This window comes from Microcaecilia unicolor, chromosome 1 (assembly GCF_901765095.1).
Source record: "Microcaecilia unicolor chromosome 1, aMicUni1.1, whole genome shotgun sequence".
Lineage (NCBI taxonomy): Eukaryota > Metazoa > Chordata > Amphibia > Gymnophiona > Siphonopidae > Microcaecilia > Microcaecilia unicolor.
Genome location: NC_044031.1, coordinates 572137604 through 572165509, shown reverse-complemented (window position 1 = coordinate 572165509; position 27906 = coordinate 572137604). Strand labels below are relative to the sequence as shown.

Here is a 27906-nt window from a genome sequence, read left to right as displayed (position 1 = left end):
TTTAGGCAAATCTCTATGCTGATGACTCCCAAATCTACCTCTCTACCCCCGAAATCTCAACCAACATCCAGACCAATGTCTCAGCCTGCCAATCTGACATCGCTTGCTGGATGTCTCAACGACATCTGAAACTTAACATGGCCAAAATCGAGCTTCTCATCTTTCCCCCTAAGCCTACCTCTCCTCTCCCCCCTTTCTCTATTTCGGTGGATGGCACTCTCATTCTCCCAGTCTCATCACCTCGTAACCTTGGGGTCATCTTCGACTCCTCTCTCTCCTTCTCTGCTCACATTCAGCAGACTGCCAAAACCTGTCATTTCTTTCTCTATAACCTCAGCAAAATCCGTCCCTTCATCTCTAGCACTCTACCAAAACCCTTAGCCACACTCTTATCACCTCTCATCTTGATTATTGTAACCTACTACTCACTGGCCTCCCTCTTAGCCATCTCTCTCCTCTTCAATCAATCCAAAACTCTGCTGCACGACTCATTTTCCGCCAAAGTCGCTATGCTCACATTAGCCCTCTCCTCAAGTCACTTCAATGGCTCCCTATCCGTTTCCGTATTCTATTCAAACTTCTCCTATTGACCTATAAGTGCATTCACTCTGCCGCTCCCCAGTACCTCTCCATTCTTGTCTCCCCTTACGTTCCCCCCTCGAGTACTCCGTTCTGTCGATAAATCTCTCTTATCCGTCCCTTTCTCCTCTACTGCTAATTCAAGACTCCGTTCCTTTTATCTCGCTGCACCTCACACCTGGAATAGACTTCCCAAGTCTGTACGTCTAGCCCAGTGTTTAGCCGTTTTCAAGTCCAAACTCAAAACCTACCTCTTTACCATTGCTTTTGACTCCTAACTCACTTGCCCTGTCCTGTATCCTCACGTCTTTATTCCCTTACCCTTAATTGTTCTGTCTGTTTACCTGTCTTATCTAGATTGTAAGCTGTTTGAGCAGGGACTGTCTTCTGTGTATGGTGTACAGTGCTGTGTATGCCTTGTAGCGCTATAGAAATGATAAGTAGATAGATAGATAGAAGGTTTTACACCAGGTTTCAGTTGGTGTAAATCCTTTTATGTACAGATCCCAGTGCTAAGTACTATTCTATAATTTGGAACTCTGTTTATAAGAATAGTGCTTAGCGCTCATTTTATTTGGTGCAATGCATAGAATTTGGTCCATAGGTACTGCATAGACAAAACAGTGTGCCAAGCTAAGGATATTTATTTATTTATTTATTGGGATTTATTAACTGCCTTTATGAAGAGATTCACCCAAGGCAGTGTACAGTAGGTACAGTTTAATGTAAAACTTAAATTTTGTTAACAGCATAACAATAGTAAAATAACCTAGAATAAACATAAATACAGTAAGAGGACCTTTTACTAAGACATGGCAAAAAGTGGCCTGCGGCAGTGTGAGTGCATCTTTTGGGCGCTCGCTGGGCCAGTTTTTGCCGCGTCATGGAAAAAGGGCCATTTTAAAGGGTCCGAAAAATGGATGTGCGGCAAAATAAAAACCAGCGCGTGTCCACATTCTGTGTGTAGTCAGTTTCATTGTTCAGTGAAGTATACAGCTCTGATAAGACCTCAGTCTCCTGAAACAGGGTTGGTAGATTATTCAGTAAGGGGTAGGAAATTCTGTGGCTATTTTGGAAAGATCACCCCCATTCTATTGCAGGTGTACTAAAATCTGCATATTCCTGTACGTTGCTTAATATATGCTGTTATTTTTATAGAAAATCTTAATTTTATATATTTTTGTAAATAAGTTTTCTTACCTTCGCTGTGTTGACATTCTTTTTTTTTTCTCCATTTCAATTTTTTTCTGAAATTATCAGATTACTGGTGAATGAATTTGGAACATTTGTTAGTGAGCAGTTTATTTGTGGGAGGTAGAGAGTGGTAACAAAACAACTATAATTGTTCTTAAAGTACACCTAAAAGCACATCTTTAAGGTTTGTTCTCAGAAAATATTTTGAACCCAGTCTCAATAGCAGACTATGGAATTTTCCTCCAGGAATTTGTCCAAACCTTTTTTTAAGCTTCTTTCTCCCTCTCCTCTTTTCCTTTCAGTCTTCTCTCTCCTTAGCCTCCAGTATGCCCCCCCCCCCCAATCAGTCCATGAAAATCTCCCTCATATTCCTCACTAACCCACTGCAAGAGAGCTCTCCACATTCTCTCTCATCCTGTCCCCTGTACCCCAGGAAAGCTCTTCACACATCCCCAGTTCTTGCAGAGTTCCCCTACATTCTCTTCCCTCAGCAATGGAAAGCTCTCCCAACATTCACTCTCTCTCCCCTTACTGAGAAAACTCTCCCACTTGCCCTGTCCCTGGAATTCTCTGGTCTTGAACCCCCCCCCCCCCCACACACACACACACACACGCATGCTCACACTCTATTCTGACATACCCAGGCCTGCTCTTGTCTGTTCCTGATCTATACAGCCTGCATTCCTTGCTCAACTTTGTCCCTTCCTTCTGAATGACTGGCCTGACCTGCTGCCCTCACACAATCTTCTCCATGCATTTGCCCTGCCCTCTTCACTCGATCCCCGCAGCAAATGACAGGAGTAATGCTTCATTACTACATCATTTCTACTACTACTACTAATCATTTCTGTAGCGCTACTAGACATACGCAGCGCTGTACACGTTATATGCAGGTAATAAGTTTGTGTACCTGGGGTAATGGAGGGTTAAGTGACTTGCCCAAGGTCACAAGGAGCTGCAGTGGGAATCGAACCCAGGTTGCCAGACTGAAAGCCCGCTCTTCCTCTACATATGGAATCAATCTCACGGTATAAGTCACGGGACCTATTGAGATCTAAGTGGCTCATATAACAAGAGTGATCCTACATGTGAGAGAAGGATGAAGCACCACCCCTCCCGCTGGCTTGGAATTGGATAAAAATTGAACAGAAGGGCAAAGGAATGTGGGGAGTCAAAGGAGGGTTAAAAGATTTGCACTTCTGGCCCTTAGGATCAAGGTAAGGAGCTAGCTGGGGACAGTGGTCCTTAATCGGAGACATTCCTGAAAATCAGAGGTGTCAAGTAAACTTAATTCATTCCTTTCTTTCTTTTTTTGCTTTTTATCCTTTTTTATTCTTTTCAACCCAATGGAATGTTGGAAAGAAATTATACATAAGGGATCGAAAATGTGTGTCTGTCTTCTGGGGGCAAACTATCTCTCCAAAAACTTAACAGAATAGGACCGGGGGGGGGGGGGGGGGGGGGGTGGAATTCTCTAAAAATATGGCCCAATATATTTCTATGGAAGAGACAGTTTCCACAGCTGCAGCATGGAAACATTGATACCTTGAAGCAGAGCAGTTAGGGATTTGTTCCTTTCAAATTACCTCTCTCCTCTCTCCTTTCCTTTCCTTTCCTTTCCTTTCCTTTCCCAGTCACAAATACAGAGCCTGCACAGTCATGCTCACACACACGCACGCATGCACGTACGCACGCAGAGGGGTTGGCAATGATTCCACATGCCTGCCATACCCTTGTCCCTGCTGGGCAGAACATTACTGATTCAGATGTACTCCTTTCTTTCTTGTAAATTCTACTGTGAAACCTAGTGAATGAACAAGAGAGTTGTTTTAATGGTTGCTATGAACAGCCACTCCTGGTGACTGACCTACATAGTTTGCTACCAGTTGCTACATGAACTGCCTATTAGCGATGGAGAAGCAATAGCTGTTACCTTAAGACAGAGGCACCTTGTCGTTATACCGTAAAACCTATCCTTTGAGATTTCTTGACAGCGACATCAATATTTTTTCATTTGGTTTCATTTTTTTTTTAATTAGTATTTCCCAGTCATTGAAATGTTTTGAAACTGTATTATTCAAATCATCTTTCCCCTCCATATTAGAGACACCCCCAGAAATAAGAATACACGTGCAAAGGGGTTAGAAAGAATTCCATGAGCCTTGCTGTGTTCATGTTCCCCCCACCCTCATTCTTTGCACTTCCATACCCTGACTCTGTTCCTTCCATTTTCTTGCTCTCTTTCCTGAAGATCAAAACTGGGAGCCCAGTTTACTATGCTAGAGGCGCGTTGGCGTTTTTAGCGCACGCTAACCATGTAGACACCCATAATATTCCTGTGGGCATCTACACGGTTAACATGTGCTGATTTTTAGCACGTGCTAAAAACACGAGCGCACCTTAGTAAACAGGGCCCTGGGTCTCTTCCACATAATAACAATGCAGAAACTCTCCAGCATTCTGAAAGTCTTCTTTTTGCACAGGAATATTGACCTTTTAGTAAAATTTTAAGCTTATACTGTATGTTCTCAGGTAGGACCACTGCTCATATCAGATGGACATAATATATCGCCTTTTCTGAAGACATACCAAGGTGATGTACAAACTTTAAAAAAAAAAAAGGCAAGGAACACCCCTATTCATTAGGTAGAAAAGGGAGGGAAAAGAAAAAAAAAATCAGTCTTCACAAGAGTTGTAGGAGTCAAACCAGAGCAACCATTCAGCAATATAGAAACATTCAACCAACAAAAGAGCAGGCACGGATCATCTTGCTCTAAAAATAAATTTAATTTCCATCCTGATCCTCCCGAAAGCCTCAACAAACAAGTGTGTTGTGCGTTCAGCCTTAATTTTTTTAAAAAGAAGGTTCTATTCGAAGTGTTGATGGCAAAGCATTCCAAACGTTCAGGAGTTTTATAAAATTAAAAACAAGACCTAAATGTATGTGTTGTGTGTGTGTGTTTTTTTTATTTCCAGCACCTCTGGCTATGTCTGTTTCATGTGTCTGGCCTGTCAGCCACCCCCAGGCAGGAGCATGGCTCAAGGGAAAGAGATGGCCTTGTTACATTACAGAGTACATTTCCATATAAATAGTAAAAAGGACCATCCTATCTGACTAGAGACAGACTTAAAATCAAAGGTGGCAGCCCAGAAACTCTAGGTATTAAATGAATGCTAGAAAGGGAAGACAGACTCTTTCTCACACACACAACACCCTCGCTTCCTATGTTGCCATAACTGTCCCTCTCAAAACCCCTCGTCCCCAGCAGTCATTCACCTTCAACCCACTCTCCCAGCTAAGCCCAATTCAACCAGCCATTTTCTCCTACCTCCCTCAACTTAGTTTGACAATTAGTCACCTCCTCAACTAGACCTCCCCTTTGAGCTAGACAGCGTCAAGCAGTCACCCAATTCAAGCTTGGATGTTGCCCTCGTCGAGGGACTTCGCTTTCTGTTTCTCCTACTGAGTGTTAACTGATTCTGGACACTGCTGTTCCTACACTTATGTGAAGAACAGATATACAGAAGGGAATTCAGTAAATGGCACAGAAAAAATTGATTACTAAATGCTATTCTATAAAGGGAGTGCGCCCTTTATAGAACAGTATTCAGCCTGGATCTGGCACCCAACGTAGGTGTGTTTCAGATGAATTCTGTAAATCCGCCCATAATTTTTTGGAATACCCCCAGCTCACCCCTGGCCATGCATGCCCCCTTTTCAGATACGCACGATTGAAATTATACTCCATGTTGTTATCACCCAATTATTGATGTTTCTGAGCTCAGTTCTCAGTTTATTTGTGCACGCATTTCTGATGAGCACAGAAAATTGGGCGCAATATATAGAATCTTGTGGATAAAGTACAGTTCGGCCAGGCGGTTCATCTGATGGGAGGAGGTAGTAAACTCTCAATAAACTTGAAAGTTGAATTCTGTAACTCTGCGTGCCTCTTGCACGTGTAAACGCATAGAATACTAGCATTTATGCGTTATGGACTAGATTTAGTACAGTGGGGGAAATAAGTATTTGATCCCTTGCTGATTTTGTAAGTTTGCCCACTGACAAAGACATGAGCAGCCCATAATTGAAGGGTAGGTTATTGGTAACAGTGAGAGATAGCACATCACAAATTAAATCCGGAAAATCACATTGTGGAAAGTATATGAATTTATTTGCATTCTGCAGAGGGAAATAAGTATTTGATCCCTCTGGCAAACAAGACCTAATACTTGGTGGCAAAACCCTTGTTGGCAAGCACAGCGGTCAGACGTCTCTGTAGTTGATGATGAGGTTTGCACACATGTCAGGAGGAATTTTGGTCCACTCCTCTTTGCAGATCATCTCTAAATCATTAAGAGTTCTGGGCTGTCGCTTGGCAACTCGCATCTTCAGCTCCCTCCATAAGTTTTCAATGGGATTAAGGTCTGGTGACTGGCTAGGCCACTCCATGACCCTAATGTGCTTCTTCCTGAGCCACTCCTTTGTTGCCTTGGCTGTATGTTTTGGGTCATTGTCGTGCTGGAAGACCCAGCCACGACCCATTTTTAAGGCCCTGGCGGAGGGAAGGAGGTTGTCACTCAGAATTGTACGGTACATGGCCCCATCCATTCTCCCATTGATGCGGTGAAGTAGTCCTGTGCCCTTAGCAGAGAAACACCCCCAAAACATAACATTTCCACCTCCATGCTTGACAGTGGGGACGGTGTTCTTTGGGTCATAGGCAGCATTTCTCTTCCTCCAAACACGGCGAGTTGAGTTCATGCCAAAGAGCTCAATTTTTGTCTCATCTGACCACAGCACCTTCTCCCAATCACTCTCGGCATCATCCAGGTGTTCACTGGCAAACTTCAGACGGGCCGTCACATGTGCCTTCCGGAGCAGGGGGACCTTGCGGGCACTGCAGGATTGCAATCCGTTATGTCGTAATGTGTTACCAATGGTTTTTCGTGGTGACAGTGGTCCCAGCTGCCTTGAGATCATTGACAAGTTCCCCCCTTGTAGTTGTAGGCTGATTTCTAACCTTCCTCATGATCAAGGATACCCCACGAGGTGAGATTTTGCGTGGAGCCCCAGATCTTTGTCGATTGACAGTCATTTTGTACTTCTTCCATTTTCTTACTATGGCACCAACAGTTGTCTCCTTCTCGCCCAGCGTCTTACTGATGGTTTTGTAGCCCATTCCAGCCTTGTGCAGGTGTATGATCTTGTCCCTGACATCCTTAGACAGCTCCTTGCTCTTGGCCATTTTGTAGAGGTTAGAGTCTGACTGATTCACTGAGTCTGTGGACAGGTGTCTTTCATACAGGTGACCATTGCCGACAGCTGTCTGTCATGCAGGTAACGAGTTGATTTGGAGCATCTACCTGGTCTGTAGGGGCCAGATCTCTTACTGGTTGGTGGGGGATCAAATACTTATTTCCCTCTGCAGAATGCAAATAAATTCATATACTTTCCACAATGTGATTTTCCGGATTTAATTTGTGATGTGCTGTCTCTCACTGTTACCAATAACCTACCCTTCAATTATGGGCTGCTCATGTCTTTGTCAGTGGGCAAACTTACAAAATCAGCAAGGGATCAAATACTTATTTCCCCCACTGTATATGGTGCCAAACAAAAATCAGTGCTGAATGCTATTCTAAAAAAGGATGCCCTTTATAGAATAGCGCTTAGCGCCGGAATCTGCACCCAACTTTGGCTGCGAGCATTTACACCAACTGAAAACCAGATGTAAATCCTGGTGCACAAGTTGGGAGCGAATCCCCCAAACTCTATAACATTGCATGCATTTTAATGGAACGCCCCTACCCACCCATATTCATAAGTACATAAGTAATGCCATACTGGGAAAAGACCAAGGGTCCATCGAGCCCAGCATCCTGTTCACGACAGCGGCCAATCCAGGCCAAGGGCACCTGGCAAGCTTCCCAAACGTACAAACATTCTATACATGTTATTCCTGGAATTTTGGATTTTTCCAAGTCCGTTTAGTAGCGGTTTATGGACTTGTCCTTTAGGAAACCGTCCAACCCCTTTTTAAACTCTGCTAAGCTAACCGCCTTCCTCCCATCATTACACCTCCTTTTCTGATCCGCTTAGAATCACTTAGGCGCTATTCTATAACAAGGCGTGTAAGTGTAGTTCTGTGCCAATCTACCGTTTTTGGGTTGTTTTGACGCCTTGCTTCCGCTATAACGCTTTTCTGCGCTGAAAAATTGGTGTGCAAATAGCACATAATGCTAGGCATCGTATATAAAATTCCCTAGTAAGTGTACATTTACCTGCACAAGTGCCAGTAGGGCACCTAATTGCTATTATACAGTGGCATACACAAGTGGCATAGAGTATAAATGCAACAAGGTATTCACATGGGCAAGGCACCCACTACTTACGGAATATTGTCAGCTCCACGCATTCCTGCCTTGTTACACGACCGCAGTTACATGTCATTGGCTAGTGTTTGGATAGCTTCCTAAAGAAAAGTCCATAAGCCATTATTAAAATGGACTTGGGGAAAATCCACTTCTTATTTCTAGGATTAGAGAATGACACGGGGACGGGGACAGATTCTGCAGGGACAGAGCCCACAAGGACAGAGACAAAGTTTGTCCCTATGTCATTTCCTACTTTGAAGCCTGTTAATGAACTGGACTGTTATTTATAGTTGAGTGATGCAGACAACAATATTTTGATTTTTTTTTTGAAAAACAAGCAAACATGCTGGTCACAACTAGCAAAATTTGCATGGGGGATGCTGTACATTCTGCTACCAGCACATCTTCTAAGAAGACATCTTCTATTGAAGGAAGGATTGTGGAAGACAGGAGAGCTAGACAGTGCTTCATAGGGCGTATTTCTCCTCTCTAGGAGGGGGTTGTATTTTGTACCCCTGGACATTTTAACAGGGTGGATTAGGATTCCTTGGGGTAGTAGAAATCAGCTATTGTCGGGGTTGGAAGGGTAGAGGGTGGTGGTGAGGAGGGTTATTATAGCTGCTCACTGTTATTATTGTTTTCTATTTGTAATTTATACACAACAGTTGCACAGCATATTTTCCTTTTTATACTTTAATAAAAAGATGTAAATATAAAATCATAATTGTTTGAGGCTTCTGCAGATGAGAACAGAGCCTATGGGGATGGGGCGGGATGGAGACAGGGCCTGCGGGGACGGGGCGGGGACGGAGACAGAACCCACGGGGATGAGGACAAACTTGGTCCCCGTGTCATTCTCTCTCTAGGATATGCAGCATAAAATGTATTGTACTGTTTTGGGATCTCACCAGGTACTTGTAACCTGAATTGGCCACTGTTGGAAATAGGATGCTGGGCTTGATGGACCTTCAGTCCGTCCCAGTATGACAATACTTATGTTCTTATGTAATTTCAGGCATGTAAATGTAAGATGCACTGATGCCAGGTTATGCTATTATTCTATAGTGGAATCTAGATGACCAGAGGCTGTTATACATGGTGTCTGGAAAAAATGGAACCCAAAACTTGTTTCCAAATTACTAAAAAACAAATGTACTGTTATCAGAAAAATTATTACTATTATTGATAGGTGTTACTGCAAGATAATGTAAAAAAAACTGGATAATCTCTGTTTTCAAAGTGACGTCAGGAAGGTGACCATTAAGATCTGTTTTAGCAAAATAGCATTTAACAAAGAAGATAATGTTGCAATTAAATGTTTTTGTGACAAAATAAGGCAAAGCATTTTCAAAGGGCGTTTCCTTATAAAGAATGTACTAATATATTTTCAAAGGTCATATTTAGGGGCCCTTTTACTAAGCTGTGCTAAAAAGTGGCCTGCGCTATGACTAGCGTGTGGGTTTCCTGCGTGCTGAGGCCACTTCTAGCGAGGCTGTAAAATGGACACGTTTTCCTTGTTTGCATTAATGGCCTCATGCTAATTGGCTCATTAGCACGTGGCCATTAGCGCATGAGCCCTTAAGTACACCTAATTTCTAATCATTAAGGGCGCACATGCTAACCATGTGCTAATTGGTTAGCCAAGACGATGTAGCTGCCCTAACCAATTAGCGCTGGGCACACCTACTCTCCGCCTTCAAACATGTCCCCATCGCTAAAAATATATATATATATTTTTTAGTATATGGGAAACGCATGCTGATGCCAAACCTACTGCAGGATGCCTGAGCAAACCCCACGGTAGTGTTTTTTATTTAACCTGTGGTAAGCAGGTGTGCAGGAGTGGCGTAATGGTTAGTGCAACAGGCTTTGATCCTGGCATCCTGGGTTCAATTCCCACTGTAGCTCCTTGTGACCTTGGGCAAGTCACTTAACCCTCCATTGCCCCAGGTCCAAAAAAAACTTAGATTGTGAGCCCCCTAAGGACATAGAAAGTACCCATACAGCACTGTGTACATCTAGTAACACTATAGAACAGTGGCATAGCCACAGGTGGGCCTAGAAGGGCCAGGGCCCACCCACTTAGGGTCCAGGCCCACCCAACAATAGCACATGTTTAGTGGTAGCTGGTGGGGATTCCAAGCTCCAGCAGCTGAAGACTTCCCCCTGATGGTAACGCTACTCTCCATGATACCAGCACCTGCGCATGCTCAGTTTTTAGTGCATGCCTGCTGCAGACTGCTAAGATGTGAAGAAGCATTTTTCTGCCAGCTGAGATATTTTTTGGGTGGTGGTGAAGGGGGGAAACACTTGGTGCCCACCCACTTCTTGCTTAGGCCCACTCAAAATCTGTTGTCTGTCTACGCCCCTGCTGTAGAAATGATTAGTAGTAGTAGTAGCTTAATAAAAGGGCTCCTAAATGTTTAAACAGTTGCAAAGTATTTTGAAACTACGTATGTGGGCCTGATTTTTCCAGACACTGTGTAGAATAGTCTCTCACTGTGCAACGTGAGCCTAAATGGAAGTGCCCACTCATAGAATTGCTCCCATAATGTACCTGGTGATTTTAAGGAAAAAAGCAATGAGAAAAGTTAGGTACCAGCTCTGGCCACAAGGGGGTGTTTACAACTGTAAATGACACATAATAGTGCTAAAAATTGCTGGGGGAGTGAGAAGCCACATATTCTTTATTGAGTTTTGAAATGAAATTATACTGGTATTGTGGTACTTCATGTATGGTTTATTTGCACAAACAAGCACAGAGAAAAAGGTGGAAAGAGATGGACGGTAGTGAAGGAGAAAATCACAAGAATTACATCGCTAATGGAAGTGGCAGTATCAAGTGACCAGGACTGGAAAAATAGTGAGTTCCTAAAATCTGGTGCGTGGCACTGTCTCGGGCCTGAATGTAGCTCCTGGAGACAGCTGAAACCCTGAGCTGAATGATGCAGGGGCTCTGTGTGGCTCAGGACATCCTTCTGCCATTAGTCTTTATGAAGGAGTCACTGCTGCAGTGTATGGTAACTTCTTGCTGCAGTAGGAAGGGAAAGAATCCAAATGACAACAAAAAAAAAAATAGGCACACAAAAGAGACATGACAAAAATAGATGGAACAAAGTGCCAGACAATGTAAATTATAGGCGGAAAAAAGAACTTGTATTCTGGTCCCTAAATATTTTATTTAATTTTTTAAATATATGTATTTTCTTATACAAAAGTTAGAAATAACTCCCCCCCCCCCCCCCCCCCCCCCCCCCCCGCCAACCAAAATACCATAATAGATTAGGGGCTGATACCAACTGAAAGAAAACAGGAGTGGAGGAGTGGCCTAGTGGTTAGAGTACTGGTCTTGACATCCACAGGTGGCTGGTTCAAATCCCACTGCTGCTCCTTGTGCTCTTGGACAAGTCACTTAACCCTTCATTGCCTCAGGTACAAACTTAGATTATGAGCCCTCCTGGGACAGAGAAACACCCAGTGTACCTGAAGGTAACTCCTTGAGCTACTACTGTAAAAGGTGTGAGCAAAATCCAAAGTAAATAATAAAATCTACCAAACTTGTTGCTTTATAAAGCTAAGAGGTCCTTTTACTAAGCCGCTTAAGCGTCTATGTGCGCCCAACGCATGCCAAAATGGAGTTATCGCCCGACTACCGTGTGGCTCTTGCGGTAATTTCATTTTTGGCTCTCGTCTGATTTTTAATTTTCGGGTGTGCATAACGGACACGAGCCGAGTGGGATTTGGCGTGTGTAGGTCATTACCACCCGGTTACCGCGTGAGTCTTTACCACTAGGTCAATGGCTGGTGGTAAGGTCTCAGACCCAAAATGGATGTGCGGCAATGTTCATTTTGCTGCATGTCCATTTTTGGCTAAAATTTAAGAAAAGACTTTTTTTTTTTTTTTTACAATCGCGCTAAAAAATGGATTGGCGCGTGCCCAAACCCCATGCCTACATTACCGCAAGCCATTTTTCAGCATGCCTTTGTAAAAGGACCCCTAAGTGAGTATGGGGAAAAGGGTGACTAGGTTTTACTGGAGTGGGAGGAAGCAGAAGTATAGAGAAGGGGGAAGAGGGCTAGCTATCTGGCCCCTAAAATTTGAATTAGCTTCTAAGTTTTCAGGACTCTTTTTCCATGCCTACAAGTGACTACTCCATGCTATGTATGAAGAAACAGAAGATCATTAATGGCATCAAGAGAGCAGGAAAACATGGGAAAAACATATAAAAATAGTCCCACTTCCAAGCACAGCTTACTATGTTGCATGTACAGTTCCGGGAGGAAACTATGCTTTGGTAAAATGCAAATATTAAGAAAATTATTATTTTGTTTATCTATGTATTTGTTTTATTTTAATTGTGTATGTTGATTTTGTTACCCCCATTAAGTATATAGCCCAGTGTGGTTACATCCTTGTGAAAGTTTATTTGATTATTCAAAGCAGAAGACTCCAAGGCAGGCACATTTTGCGAAAACACAGAGCCATATTGTCTGTTTTATTCATCACTAATAAAGAGAGTGCCTTTAGATTTGGGTGTCCCGTGGCCTTTGTGAAAAGCCATCATCCTGTTTCCCATCCTGTTCCTTCTTATGTGTTTACTTGTGGGATTTCAACGTTCAGCCACCTCGGTGGTTCCTTTATGTTGTTTGCCTTAATATTTGATAACAGTTCCAGGATCGTAGGCTATGAATTGATGTACGGATAATCTTGTGCTGCTTTGTTTTGGGTTTGGGGGTTTTGTTTGGTTTTTGGTTACTTATTCATGTCTTCTCATCTGCAGGTGGATTTTGCTTTCACTGTGTGGCAGAGTTTCCCAGAACGGATAGTGGGGTATCCTGCCCGCAGTCATTTTTGGGATAGCACAAAGGAGAGGTGGGGCTACACATCCAAGTGGACAAATGACTATTCCATGGTACTAACAGGAGCTGCTATTTACCACAAGTAAGATAACCCGAGCAAGTGTACATATCTGTACATGTATGCGTTTCCACAGAGAAGTCGTGTGTACCCACCCCCTTTGTCCTTTACCAGTAAAGAAGATTCACACTGATCATTCTAGATTGATTCCATTGTACACGGGACAAAGGTTCAACATGTATTATTGGACAGTAGAATAAAAAGGATCCTGTCTTGTGAAGTGAGAACACATTTCAAAGAGGGATGATTTAGGAATGATGACCACCATCCATGTTGCATAATTATTTTGTTCTTGTAAAATTATTATTTTGGCCTGGCATTTATTCCTTTTAGTTTCCAGCTCATTTGGAACTGGCCTCTGTCGGGTTACAGTGCCATGAGTTTTGATTTACAACTCCCTGAGGATTTGTTTGTACTGTATCTCCTTCAGTGACTGTGCTCAGGCAGGGGACACAAACCACTGTTCCCACTGGAACTCGGCTAAGGTTTGGTGTCTAGGAGCTGAAAGATAGTTGAGAATTCTTCCTCCTAAGAGCTGTGAGCATACTGTCTCCACAGTATCCCTAGTGCAAGCTGGCCTAGGGAGCAGGACCCAGCTCAATGCCAACAGGCCAGCCATATTTATTTATTTATTTATGTATTTAGCTAATGCATTTTTACTGGTGGCTCAAAGGAAGCCCACAAACAGAGAGCAAATCAGTACTGCCAAAGAAATACAGGGGGGAAAAACACAGGGGGTGGACGTGACCAAGCCACAAGATGATCCAGAGTGGCAAACAAACTTTTATTCACAGTTACATATTTACATAGTCCTTAAGCAGAAATGGATTCAGATTCAATTCTAGACCCAACACAGGCCGTGTTTTGGCTTTCAAGCCTTCCTCAGGAGTCCTGTTGTATGAACTGTGAATGGTAAACTAAAGCACAAGATGCAAACAATTGCACCCAAAAAAACGTGATTCCAAAATGTCACCTGTTTGCTTGAAAGCAGCTTTCTGTGCAGTCACAGAGAGCTGCTTTCAAGAAATGTTGAAGAGTTTTGTCTTTGAGGCGACATCCTTATCCCTGTAATCAAGAATGGGGAAGGAGCAGGGGATGAAGAAGGAGGGAGCTGGTCCTCTGTAAGTGTCAGGTCAGGGAGCTAAGGAATTGGTGTAATGTAGAGAACGCAGACCAACACTGGTTACTAGTGGATGGCACCATAGAATAAAGTGATTTTGATTCTCTGCAATATTTGTGCATTGCTGTCTAACATTTTTGCTGTATTTGGAAAGGAGTAGAGAGATTACTGCTTGTACTGGACCAGATGTGCAAGAACAGGAAGTACTCCTTTTCATGTTTCTATTTATGCATCTCCTCCTGTTTGATTCCCTCCCCCACAGATATTATCACTACCTATATACCCATTACCTACCTGGGAGTCTGAAGAACATGGTGGACCAATTGGCCAATTGTGAGGACATCTTAATGAACTTCTTAGTGTCAGCAGTGACAAAACTGCCTCCAATCAAAGTGACGCAGAAGAAACAATACAAGGAGACCATGATGGGACAGGTGGGTGTGACAGGCTCATCTGATCTACAACTTCTATGTCTACCATTATTAAGATGAACTTGGGGAAAATCCACTGATCATTTCTAGAATAAGCAGCATAAAATGTATTGTACTGTTTTAGGATCTTGCCAGGTACTTGTAACCTGGATTTGCCACTGTTGGAAACAGGATGCTGGGCTTGATGGACCTTAGGTCTGTCCCAGTATGGCAACACTTATATTCTTATGTTCACTGAACCATCCAGACCAATAGATATCAAACGGTCCAAAAGTTTAACATGATCCACAACATCAAATCAGGGGCGTATCTGAAAGTCGGCGGTAGCGGGGGCCGAAGCCAGAGTGAGGGGGCACATTATAGCCCCCCCGCCACCGCCGCCGCCATTTCCGACACCCCCCCCCCCCCCCCCCCCCCCCCGCCGCCGTGGGTACCTTTGCTGGCGGGGGACCCCAACCCCCACCAGCTGAGGTCTGCTTCCTCCTGCCGCTGCGAGGTTTTTTAAGTTCTTCATTGGGATTCGTCCTCCGTCACTCTGTGCTGCTGTTCAAAGAAGCTGCTAGCTGAATGCAGTTTCGGACTGAGTCTGACGTCGCTGCTGCACGTTGTACGTGCAGGACGTCAGACTCATGTACAACGTGCAGCAGCGACGTCAGACTCAGTCCGAAACTGCATTCAGCTAGCAGCTTCTTTGAACAGCAGCACAGAGTGACGGAGGACGAATCCCGATGAAGAACTTAAAGAAACCTTGCAGCGGCAGGAGGAAGCGGACCTCGGCTGGTGGGGGTTGGGGTCCCCCGCCAGCAAAGGTACCCACGGCGGCAGTAGGGGGGTCCAGGGCGAAATCTGCGGGGGCCCAGGCCCCTGTGGCCCCACGCAGATACGCCCCTGCATCAAATGCAGAAGCTAGATCCAATGATACCACCAACACTAAATTAACCGTATCTAAAATATTTCGCATCTCGCTGAGGAGCGCAACCAAATTGTGTCCTACTCGTACCTCCAATTACTTGAACTGCAACATTTTGGGGTACTTGTAATGCCCTCAAAGACATTTGAGGAAGAACACAAAAGAGGGCATTACAGCAGTCCAAATGAGGCATAACATAACTCTGCATTAAAGAATGAAAGTTTTCCGCAGATTTTAAACTTTTAAGTCTTGCTGCTATAATCATATTTTTTAAAAAGTCTTGATGACAGCAGCAATTTGTTGCTTAAATGACAGTGAAGAGTCCAAAATGACTCTCAAGCTTGGCACTCAATTCAAAATAGGAAGGAGAGGTATTTTCAAACTGAAAACTTGATAACAAATGTCAGGAAGTATTTTTTCACGGAGAGAGTGGTGGATGCTTGGAATGCCCTCCCGCGGGAGGTGGTGGAGAGGAAAACGGTAACGGAATTCAAACATGCGTGGGATAAACATAAAGGAATCCTCCTCAGAAGGAAGGGATCCCCAGAAGCTTAGCCAGCGGTGGGAGGTTTAAAAACACCATCCTGGAGGTTCAGGACAAATATATTCCACATATTAGAAAAAAGGGAAAAAAGACTAAACGTCGGCCGGCGTGGCTAAACAGTAAGATAAAGGAAATCATTAGAGCCAAAAAACAATCCTTCAGAAAGTGGAGAAGAGAACCAACTGAAAGTAACAGGATAGATCATAAGGAATGCCAAGCCAAATGCAAAGCGGAGATAAGGAGGGCAAAAAAGGACTTTGAGAAGAAATTAGCGTTGGAAGCAAAAATACATAGTAAAAATTTTTTTAGATACATTAAAAGCAGGAAACCGGCCAAAGAGTCGGTTGGGCCGCTGGACGAAAATGGTGTTAAAGGGGCGATCAAGGAGGACAAAGCCTTAGCGGAGAAATTAAATGAATTCTTTGCTTCGGTCTTCACCGAGGAGGATTTGGGGGGGACACCGGTGCCGGAAAGAATATTTGAAGCGGGGGAGTCGGAGAAACTAAACAAATTCTCTGTAACCTTGGAGGATGTAATGGGTCAGTTCAGCAAGCTGAAGAGTAGTAAATCACCGGGACCTGATGGTATTCATCCCAGAGTATTAATAGAACTAAAAAATGAACTTGCGGAGCTACTGTTAGAAATATGCAATCTGTCCCTAAAATCGAGTGTAGTACCCGAAGACTGGAGGGTAGCCAATGTTACTCCGATTTTTAAGAAGGGTTCCAGAGGAGATCCGGGAAATTATAGACCGGTGAGTCTGACGTCGGTGCCGGGCAAGATGGTGGAGGCTATTATTAAGAATAAAATTGCAGAGCATATACAAAAACATGGACTGATGAGACAAAGTCAGCACGGATTTAGTGAATGGAAGTCTTGCCTCACCAATCTAATGCATTTTTTTGAGGGGGTAAGCAAACGTGGACAATGGGGAGCCGGTTGATATTGTATATCTGGATTTTCAGAAGGCGTTTGACAAAGTGCCGCACGAAAGACTCCTGAAGAAATTGCAGAGTCATGGAATCGGAGGTAGGGTATTATTATGGATTAAGAACTGGTTGAAAGATAGGAAGCAGAGAGTAGGATTGCGTGGCCAGTATTCTCAGTGGAGGAGGGTAGTTAGTGGGGTCCCGCAGGGGTCTGTGCTGGGTCCGTTGCTTTTTAATGTATTTATAAATGACCTAGAGATGGGAATAACTAGTGAGGTAATTAAATTCGCCGATGACACAAAATTATTCAGGGTCGTCAAGTCGCAGGAGGAATGTGAACGATTACAGGAGGACCTTGCGAGACTGGGAGAATGGGCGTGCAAGTGGCAGATGAAGTTCAATGTTGACAAGTGCAAAGTGATGCATGTGGGTAAGAGGAACCCGAATTATAGCTACATCTTGCAAGGTTCCGCGTTAGGAGTTACGGATCAAGAAAGGGATCTGGGTGTCGTCGTCGATGATACGCTGAAACCTTCTGCTCAGTGTGCTGCTGCGGCTAGGAAAGCAAATAGAATGTTGGGTGTTATTAGGAAGGGTATGGAGTCCAGGTGTGCGGATGTTATAATGCCGTTGTATCGCTCCATGGTGCGACCGCACCTGGAGTATTGTGTTCAGTACTGGTCTCCGTATCTCAAAAAAGATATAGTAGAATTGGAAAAGGTACAGCGAAGGGCGACGAAAATGATAGTGGGGATGGGACGACTTTCCTATGAAGAGAGGCTGAGAAGGCTAGGGCTTTTCAGCTTGGAGAAGAGACGGCTGAGGGGAGATATGATAGAAGTGTATAAAATAATGAGTGGAATGGATCGGGTGGATGTGAAGCGACTGTTCACGCTATCCAAAAATACTAGGACTAGAGGGCATGAGTTGAAGCTACAGTGTGGTAAATTTAATACGAATCGGAGAAAATTTTTCTTCACCCAACGTGTAATTAGACTCTGGAATTCGTTGCCGGAGAACGTGGTACGGGCGGTTAGCTTGACGGAGTTTAAAAAGGGGTTAGATAGATTCCTAAAGGACAAGTCCATAGACCGCTATTAAATGGACTTGGAAAAATTCCGCATTTTTAGGTATAACTTGTCTGGAATGTTTTTACGTTTGGGGAGCGTGCCAGGTGCCCTTGACCTGGATTGGCCACTGTCGGTGACAGGATGCTGGGCTAGATGGACCTTTGGTCTTTCCCAGTATGGCACTACTTATGTACTTATGTACTTATGAGGTGGGGATAGTGCTGGGCAGATTTATACGGTCTGTGCCCTGAAAAAGACAGGTACAAATCAAGGTAAGGTATACACAAAAAATGACACATGAGTTTATCTTGTTGGGCAGACTGAGTGGACCGTGCAGGTCTTTTTCTGCTGTCATCTACTATGTTACTATGTTGATAACAAACACTTCTCTCCCGAATGAGACAACCATAAAATGTGGGTTTTCTCTATGTTCAGGGAGAGGCAATTAGCATTCAATCAATCTTGAATTGCTCTAAGATAAAATTCAGTTTAAATCCTTCTTCATCTTTTGATGGTGCAGAAAGATAAAAGATCATCCACATGTAGGTGCTAATACCCAAATTAGCCAATAATTTGCAGACTGGAAACATAAACTAAACAAAAGAGCAGATAGGGAAGAACCCTGTGGTACACCTGACTTCAATGTAATCCAATCTGATTTAGAGGAATTTTGAATCACTTGAAAATGTCAAACTCTTAAAATGGATTTGAACCATAACAGAACTTTCCAGAAATCCCAAAAGTTTTTAAACGCTCAATTAATAGAGCATGATTCACAGTATCGAATATAGCCGATACATCTAGTGATATCAAGATTACATTGAGCATATAAATTAGTAACATTTCACTATTGTGTCTGTATCTGAAACCAAATTGAAAAGTATCAAGTAGATGATGTTGTTCTACAAAATCTGACAGTTGAAATAATTTTGCACACATACTTCCCACTGTGCATACATTTACACCTTCTCCTCAGCAACTATACATATACGTGGGTGCATTTGAGCAGTGATTTTTGCAGGTTTTTGTGTGGCTATTATATAAAGACACATAGGTGCCTACACAGTCCCAAAATATTTAGTTCCACTTCCTACCTAGGTGACCTATTATAAAATTACCCTCAGAATAGGGGAAAAACACTCTAGTATTTCAGTTCCATAGCTATGTAGTCACAGCAGTTAGCAACCAATAAAAATCTCTTCACCCACCCAGCCTGCCCAGTTTTCCACACAATCTCCTTCTACTTCCTTTACCAGTGCTCTCGATATCTCTCCCAAGAATGAATTCTGTCACTTTTTTATGTTCTTACCACCTCAGCTTGTATGTGATTCTAGGTGTAAGAAAACAAGAAGGCAACCAGTCTACAACATCCACCTCGGAAAAGAAGAAAAGAGCAGACCTTATTGGAGAAAAACAGTCTTTAATGGGTTGTTTGAAAGCTCCCAGGACTTACAAATGAGTGCCCAACATGGCCATGTTTCACCAGAAGTAAAGCAATAGAAACTGTGACAATAAACATAAAAACAAAATAATAAGCAATCCAATAAAATATATTTAAATCCATGAAAGCTCTAAACATATGTACATATATCAAAAGTACACCTAAATAAAAAAACAAATACATATTTAATTAAATCAATAAATAACTAAAACAATGTGAGTGAAAATATACAGCAATACTTAAAACAATAAAACACAAACACAGAGAAGTCCAACCATTAAAACATAGAGGATGGCTTATCTAGTTGGTGCTAACCTGCAAACGCCACCAGTGCTGATTACTGCAAAACAAGATAAAATATCAGTTTCGTTATACACCTAAAAATAGTGGTGGTGCCACTCCAAGCAGCTGCATAAAAAAAGAACAGAGATATACTTGCTGACTCACATGTATCTCTTCTGGGTCCGTTTGAAACCATAAAAACAAACACTATGATAGCCTTCCTTAAAAACTGAGACCATGTAAATATGCATGAATTGTCATTAAAAAAAACAAAATAGTGACAAAAACAAGTTTTGACCCCTCAGAAGTTACAAAATTACTGTCACCAAGATCTCAGAATTGTGAAAAATGAATTCAGACAGCTTTAAAAAGGTCCAATGTAATGCAATCAGCTTAGAAATCCATCGGGAGCAAATGGTGCTCCAAACTAAAAACAAAGTGGACAAAATTTGTCCTGAGATAATGAACAAAATCGCTGAAAAGAAGTTAAGGAAAGATTATCAGAACAGCTGAAAACTTTTAAAAACGTGGTAGAAAACATTGAGACTGATCTCATACGTTCCAATGATGTCACTTTGTTCCAGCGATATAATCAATGCATTCCAACTATGGAAGATCCAACTACGGAAGAAGCCACAGCAATTTAAAATTGCCTTAAAAAAACTATGAGGAACCTCATAAAACATAATAAAACCAGTGGGAAACATCTCAAAATCATAAAAGCTAATGGTGGCACCTCCATAAAATGTCACAAAATGAATATAAAAATCTCAATGTAAAAATCAGGTAAGCCATCCTTTAAAAACCAAAAGTTCCTGTACCAATTGGAACCATAAAAAGGAGAATCTGTAATAAAAACATGCATCCACAATGACAAAACCTCAGAAACTGATTAAAATTCACATAGATCCTAAGGAACAGCTAAAATAGCATAATACAAGAGCAGGCATATGATAAAATGGAATAAAAAAACTACAGTGCATCATCTTCACAAATTTACATCCTAGTTCAGTCCAAACGGAGAAACTGTATTGAAATCATGAATGAACTTTTGGTCTGTTTGTAAAACTAGTCTATCTAAGTCCCCTCCCCTCCATAAGGGACACGGCATGCTTGGCACAAAGAACTGAATGTCCTCAAACTTATGGTGTTTCTCCATAGAGTGTTGTATCAATGGCTTGTCAGCTGCAGATCTTTTTATTGCACTTTTATGTTCCAGGATGTGTTTATTCAGAGGACGTACTGCCTTTTCAATATAAGTCAGCTGACAGGGATACATAGCAAAATAAACCATCCCAGCAGTTTTACAGCTGGAAAAACTGTGACTGGATGGGTGAACACTTTGATGTTAACATTGACTCGACAAACAGAATAGTTACCACATTTGTGGTGCCCCACCGGTCTCTGAGTCAGTTGCTGAAAAGGTGTTGGGTGTGCCGAGTGTACAAACAAGTCTTTGAGACTTTTCCCTTTCTTGTGTGCAGTCATGATCTCCTTGTCCTTGTAGTGGTCAATCCCTTGGACAATATGCCAATGTTTGCGGAGTATTTTGATGATGTCCTTGGATAGGTGTGTAAATGGTAAGGCACTGACAACCTTCTCATTAGATTAGGTTCCTTTGGTTTAGGTATCAGCAGATCTTCTCTGTTAGCTTCTGCAGCTGTCCTGTACTCTTTGGCAATAATTTCCATAGGGTAACCCTTGGACTGGAAATGCCGGGTCATCTGTCTGGACTGTTTTCTGAAGAAGGTATCTTTAGAGCAAAGCCTCAGGAACTGATTGTACGGCAAGTTGAATTTCAAAGCCCTGTTGTGGCAACTGCAGAAGTCCAAATATTTGGTACAGCACTCTATGAAGAAACACCATAAGTTTGAGGGCTTTCAGTTCTTTGTGCTGAGTATGCCGTGTCCCTTATGGAGGGGAGGGGACTTAGACAGACTGCTTTTACAAACAGAGCAGAGGTTCATTCATGATTTCAATACAGTTTCTCCGTTTGGACTGAACCAGGATGTAGATTTCTCAGGTTTTTTGTGAAGGTGCACCGCTGATTTTTATTCCATTTTATCATATGATGCCTGCTCATCCATTATGCTGTTTTAGCTGTTCCTTAGGATCTATGTGGATTTTAATTAGTTCCTGAGGTTTTGTCAATGTGAATGTGTGCTTTTATTACAGATTTTCCTTTTTTATTGTTCCAATTGACACAGGAACTCTTTCTTTTAAGAGGATGGCTTACCTGATTTTTTTTTACATTGAGATTTTTATATTCATTTTGTGACATTTTATGGAGGTGCTGACATTAGCTTTTATGATTTTGAGATGTTTCCCACTGGTTTTATTATGTTTTATGAGGTCCCTTACAGTTTTTAAGGCCGTTTTAAATTGCAGAGTCATCTTCCATCATCAATGGAACCCATTGATGGTGTCACTGGAACACATGGAATCAATCTCAATGTGTTCCACCAAGATTTTAAGCTGTTCTGATGATATTTTCTTAACTTTTTTTCAGTGATTTTGGTCATTATGGATTGGTAAACATCTCAGGACAAATTTGACCACTTTGTTTTTAATTTGGAGCACCATGTCCTCCCAATGGATTTTTAAGATGACTGCATTACCATGGACCTTTTTAAAGCTGTTTGAATTAATTTTTCACAATTTTGATATCTTTGTGGCGATAATTTTGTAAGTTCTGAGGGGTCAGAACGTGTCCTTAATTTTTCTTTTTTTAATGACAGTTCATGCATATTTACATAGTCTTATCTTTTAAGGTAGGCTATCACAGCAAGTTTTTTTTATGGTTTCAAATGGACCCAGAAGAGAGACACAAGAGTCAGCAAGTATATCTCTGTTCTTTTATGTCTTTTTTTTATGCAGCTGTTTGGAATGGCTCCACCACTATTTTTAGATGTATAAAGTGGTATTTTATCTTTTTCGACAGTAGTCAGCATTGGTGGTGCTTGTAGGTTAACACCAGCTGGGTAAGCCATCCTCTATGTTTTAACGGTTAGATTTTTCTGTACATTTTTATTCACATTGTTTTAGTTATTTATTGATTTAATCAAGTATTTATTTGGTTTTTATTTAGATGTACTTTTGATATATGTACATATGTTTTGATCTTTCATGGATTTAAATATATTTTATTGGCTTGCCTATTAATTTGTTTTTATGTTTATTGTCACAGTTGCCATTGCCCCTGCTGTAGCCTGTACTTCTGGTGAAACATGGCCGTGTTGGACACTTGTTTGTAAGCCCTAGGATCTTTGAAACAACCTATTAAAGACTGTTTTTCTCCAATACGGTCTGCTGTTTTCTTCTATGATTCTAGGTGTCCGATAGCCTTCTAGAACAGTCATACTTTCTGTCGTTCCTCCTTCCAGTTTGACTCAGTGACCCTTTTCCTTGAGTTTCTTTTTCTGAGGAGCACATCTCCTACTTCTGCCTGTCAGCCACGTGACGGTTCCTATGATATTCTCTTCTAAAAAAAAAACACATTTCACTCCTTCAGGAGACTGTGTAAGATTTATATTATAAACCCTGCACAGGGGCATATTGTGGGCAGAGCAGGGGTGGATTTGCGATATAAACACAGATTTCATAAAATGTGCACATACACACATAGAGTACACACACATTTACACCTTCCTGTGAGCATGTGGATATATGTGAATTATTGTTCTCTACTGGGGATAGTTCTAGAATCCTGCTTGATAAAGATTCAGAAATGTTTATGTCGCTTTTATAAAATATGTGTATCTCTTGTCTTAAAGGATGTGAAGGCTTGAATATCAGAAAAACCTCGAAAAATATTTTTTATTTTCTGGCACACGTCAGCTACATGTGCCATGTGGCGCACTTAGGTCATTACTGCCTGGTTACCACGTGAGACTTTACCGCTAGGTCAATGGCTGGTGGTAAGGTCTCAGACCCAAAATGGACGCGCAGAAATTTTCATTTTGCCGCACGTCCATTTTCGGCAAAAAGTTTTTAAAAGGGCTTTTTTACTGGCGCGCTGAAAAATAGATTGGCGCATGCCCAAAACCCACGCCTAACACTACCGCAAGCCATTTTTCAGCGCACCTTAGTAGAAGGACCCCATAGTTTGTTATAACTGTACGTTCCAGTTTTTCTGTAAATGCATATTTAAAACAGTCTTTAAATCATTTATCCTCCAGCATTATTTTGCACAAAAAAATCTTTTCCAAAAACTATACATAAATGGGATTTATCTGTCAATCATTGTTCTTGAAAATAGAGTACAACGCATACAATTCCACAGAAATTTTACTTTGAAGATGCATCTTCCAAAAAAAGACATAGTGCTCCAGAGGAAAGGGTTCCAAACTTAGATCCTTCACCCTGTAGCATTAAGCTCCAGAGAATCAGCATCTCCACCCCCCCCCCCCCCCCCCCCCCCCCCCCCCACAAGTAACTATTCTATCATTGGAATGGTCTGCTTGCTCAGACTCAATGGCTAAAGGCAATCCAAAAATAAAACCTTTTTGCTTCACTTTGGTGTGCCGTTTCTTCTGTCTTTGTGAAGTCCTCTGGTATGACGGCATGATAGGAGGGCATGTTTTGTTTGATATGTAATGATAATGATCAAACCAAAAGCTGCTTGAGCAAAAGGGCTGAAAGAAGATGCATCCTGCTGTCTCTGACACCTGAGGCTGTGGTGCAAATTGGATCATACCAGAATAATTCATGGATGCAGTCACAGAGATATAAAGATAATATCAGTTTAATCTATCCTTTGAAGAATAGTGCCCAAGACATTTACAATGTCATGCAGGAGTCATTTGATCATGTTCGAGGTTGGATGCAAAAGAATTTGCTTAAAACCTAGTCTGGAGAAGTAAAACGTTTTATGGGTAGGAGATTGTAATGTTGATCCTCCTAAAGTCAACCTGAGTTTGGCAGGGGTTTGTGTTCCGGTGTGTTGGGAGTCCAGGATCTTGGGGGAGATTTTGGTTTCCAAATTGAGTATGGAATCACAAATGAGTGTGCAGCTCAAGGAGATCTCTTTTTTTTTTTTAAGGTAAAATTAGTCCTCTACTTTAAAAGGTGCTGTTAGCCCACCACAACTTTCTCAAGGTGCTAACCCATTTTAGAAAGTTTTTTTTTAGTCATTTTTATTGAGTTTTCAAGAAAATTTAAAATTTAAACCAATATAACATACAACAACAAAACCAAATGCATTACATATAGATAAATGTGACAATTTAAGTATAAATATAAAATCTGATCTCTAGGAGATGCTGATGTTTTGATGTCATGATCAAAAGGAGCCCAATGCTTCTTAAAAGTAGGCAATTGATGAAATTTAAAAGCTGCATTTTAGAAAGTTAAGTTTATTTGCTACAACTGCTGTGGTTTCTGATCATGACTGGGAATAACAATATCATGGCATACTCATTTTTCATTTTTTTGTAATGCTGTAATGACAACTGTGATGCTTAAGTTGTGATTGTTTTTTTCTTTATTTATTTCCTTTTTTCTTAAATTTTCTCTCCCATTTCGCTTATCCCTCCAGACTTCCAGGGCCTCCCGTTGGGCTGACCCAGATCATTTTGCTCAGAGACAGACCTGCATGAACACATTTGCCAGCTGGTTTGGCTACATGCCGTTGATCCATTCTCAGATGAGGCTCGACCCCGTCCTCTTCAAAGATCAAGTCTCCATCCTCCGGAAGAAATATCGAGACATTGAACGACTTTGAGTAATCCTGCCAAGTGACTGAGCTGTCCTCTGCCTAGTGCAGGTGCACCGGCACATGAAGCCAGGCTCAACAGTAGAAGGGAAACAGAAATCACAGATAGGAAAGGGAGCAAAGCAAATGAAATCCCAACATTTGACTTCTCAAATTCATTGGATTGCACTGGATTGGTCCAAAATAAACAAACAAACAAAAAAACCAAAACAAAACTCTACATACCCCCAAGCTCACAGACTTCATCGTCTCAAGACTAGGCTGCGTACAGTTTAATTATGGAACATTAAATAATTATTTTTGAAATGATTGCTATGCAGGTTTAAACTTTTTTAATGATCAAAACAACTATTAAAACAGAGTTCTTTCTTTAATCAACTTTGTGTTGGTTGTGAGTATTTCAAAGAAGCAAGCCGTCTTCTTTTGAAGATTTCATAATCTTGCTAATGGCTATTTTTATTATCATTGCTCAGTTTTCCCCTTGCAGAGTAAAAAATAAAAAAGCAGAAGGAAGATAAAGTTAAGGGTTGAGTCACACTGTTTGTTAAATCCATTTCTTTTTCTTTTTGCTTTTCTGCTGCTCATTTCATTGTTTGGATTAAGAAAGGCTTCCTGGTTATCTGCATTGTACATCTTCCCACCTGCATAGAAGAATGAATTGGCAACATTGGTAGCATATCCTTATCTATTTTATAATTTGTAAGTGCTCTCCAGTTTGTGACTTCAGCTTACTTTAGAATACAATGTTTTCTGTACAGAAATAGAAAACCTTTGAATTCTATGAGCAAATAGTTCAGCGACTTATTTGCTATTGACCTGCAAAATGTATTGCTTTTTAAGCTTGCAGGAGAACTGTGGGGTTAAGTTATGTTGTTCGTGCTAGCACAGTATTCACATGAGACAAGGGTGCATCAGCCAAACGGTTTCACCAAGCCTGTCAATTCATGCTTAGAAATCTCATTAAGGCAGGAGATATATGGTAGATTGAAAGGTATAAATCAAACCCTCTCCCTTTGAGTAGTGTTAGAAATGAACAGAAACAAAATGGAAGTTAATTGTTAAGGAAACACTGGATATAAAGAGTTGAATTTTGCAAACAAAATAAAGCTAACTAAATTTCACCACACAAACTGGAGACATATCCAAGGGATGAATTGGCAAAGTAAATTGAATCATACAGAATAGATTTAGGGACTGACCTCATTGCTTTTATTTTCCTTTTGATTCTGTAATTTATTTCTACTACTTTAGCTTCTGGTTCAGCTGGAGCCACAGCTGGGATTTAGCATTCTGAGTTTTCACAGACAATGACCTAGAGATTTTTTTTTTACCCTATTTTACATCCCTTCCTGTACATACAGGGCCTGCATGGTGCTATCATTGCAATGGTATCATTGCATTGCAGGACCTGCATGGTGCAGTCCTTGGCTGGGGTCCATGCACCAGTGTTCTTTCCAGATCCTGCAATCCTGGGCCCTAAATATCAGCCACTAGGTGTCACTGTTGCATAACAACTATGATCCTCCCCTCCCCCATCAGGGGCTATAGAGGCTGCCTCTGCAGCATTCCTAACTCCAGTCAACCCAAGAGGTGGAAGACCTGAATTAGGGGTCAATTTTAGCTTCCTATATGTGGGATGATCTAGAGCATAACCACTGGGCTGGCTGACCCAAACCTAGTGTCCTCTCTAATGAGATCAGGTTTGGTTATGATTTTGACACAGTAGGTCTGGTGTTCAAAAGATTTGTCCACATAACTTCAAAATCTACTCAGACACATTTTGAATTTCCCACCTGCAGACTGGTTAGCTTTTGACTGAACAGCTTGCTTGGACAAGAGTTAACCAGTTGAACATGAGAGGGATAAGAAGCATGGTGACACTTTATCCAGACAGTGCTGATATTCAGAGTTGGCTGGTTAAGCTGGGCCGCATAAGTACCTGACCCAAAATTAACTGGATAAATTATCCAAGCAGGTGACTTGTTTTTGAATATCCAGCTAACATTAACCAGATCGGCACTAAATATTTCTTAGTACACAGCACAGAAACTATTCTTTAGGTGGTGATGTAGGATAGTGTGTTTGGTGCTTGCTTTTTTTTTTTTTTTATAAATTCTTAGAAAAGTTATTTAAGAGAGTAATTATAATTTCCCAGTTTTTCCCAAAGCCTTCAAAAAAAAATGTAAGAATACAAAAACCTAACATTGAGTTATCTGCAGCAGAGCCCATAGGAATAAAACGGGCCCTGCTTCAGTTAACTCGAGCTAAGCTTTAGTTAAAAGACCCCCATAGTATGTGTTGATACACATATTAATAAATCTAGTTTTAAATGATTTTAAAAAAGGAGGGTGGGAGAGGTCTTACTATTGAGATGTAAAACACTATTCAAATTTGTATGCC

At 41.6% G+C, this 27906-nt stretch overlaps 1 protein-coding gene across 1 annotated transcript in view; it reads left to right on the top strand.

Moving 5' to 3' along the window:
- EXT1 (exostosin glycosyltransferase 1) overlaps window positions 1–25884 on the top strand; it is a 533287-nt gene extending 507403 nt beyond the window's left edge. The window contains exons 9-11 of the mRNA XM_030218322.1: window positions 12930–13090; window positions 14449–14620; window positions 25330–25884. Coding sequence (XP_030074182.1) covers window positions 12930–13090; window positions 14449–14620; window positions 25330–25515 — 519 coding nt within the window. The 3' untranslated portion in view covers window positions 25516–25884. The remainder of the gene's footprint in view (window positions 1–12929; window positions 13091–14448; window positions 14621–25329) is intronic.
- Window positions 25885–27906: the final 2022 nt, after the last annotated feature.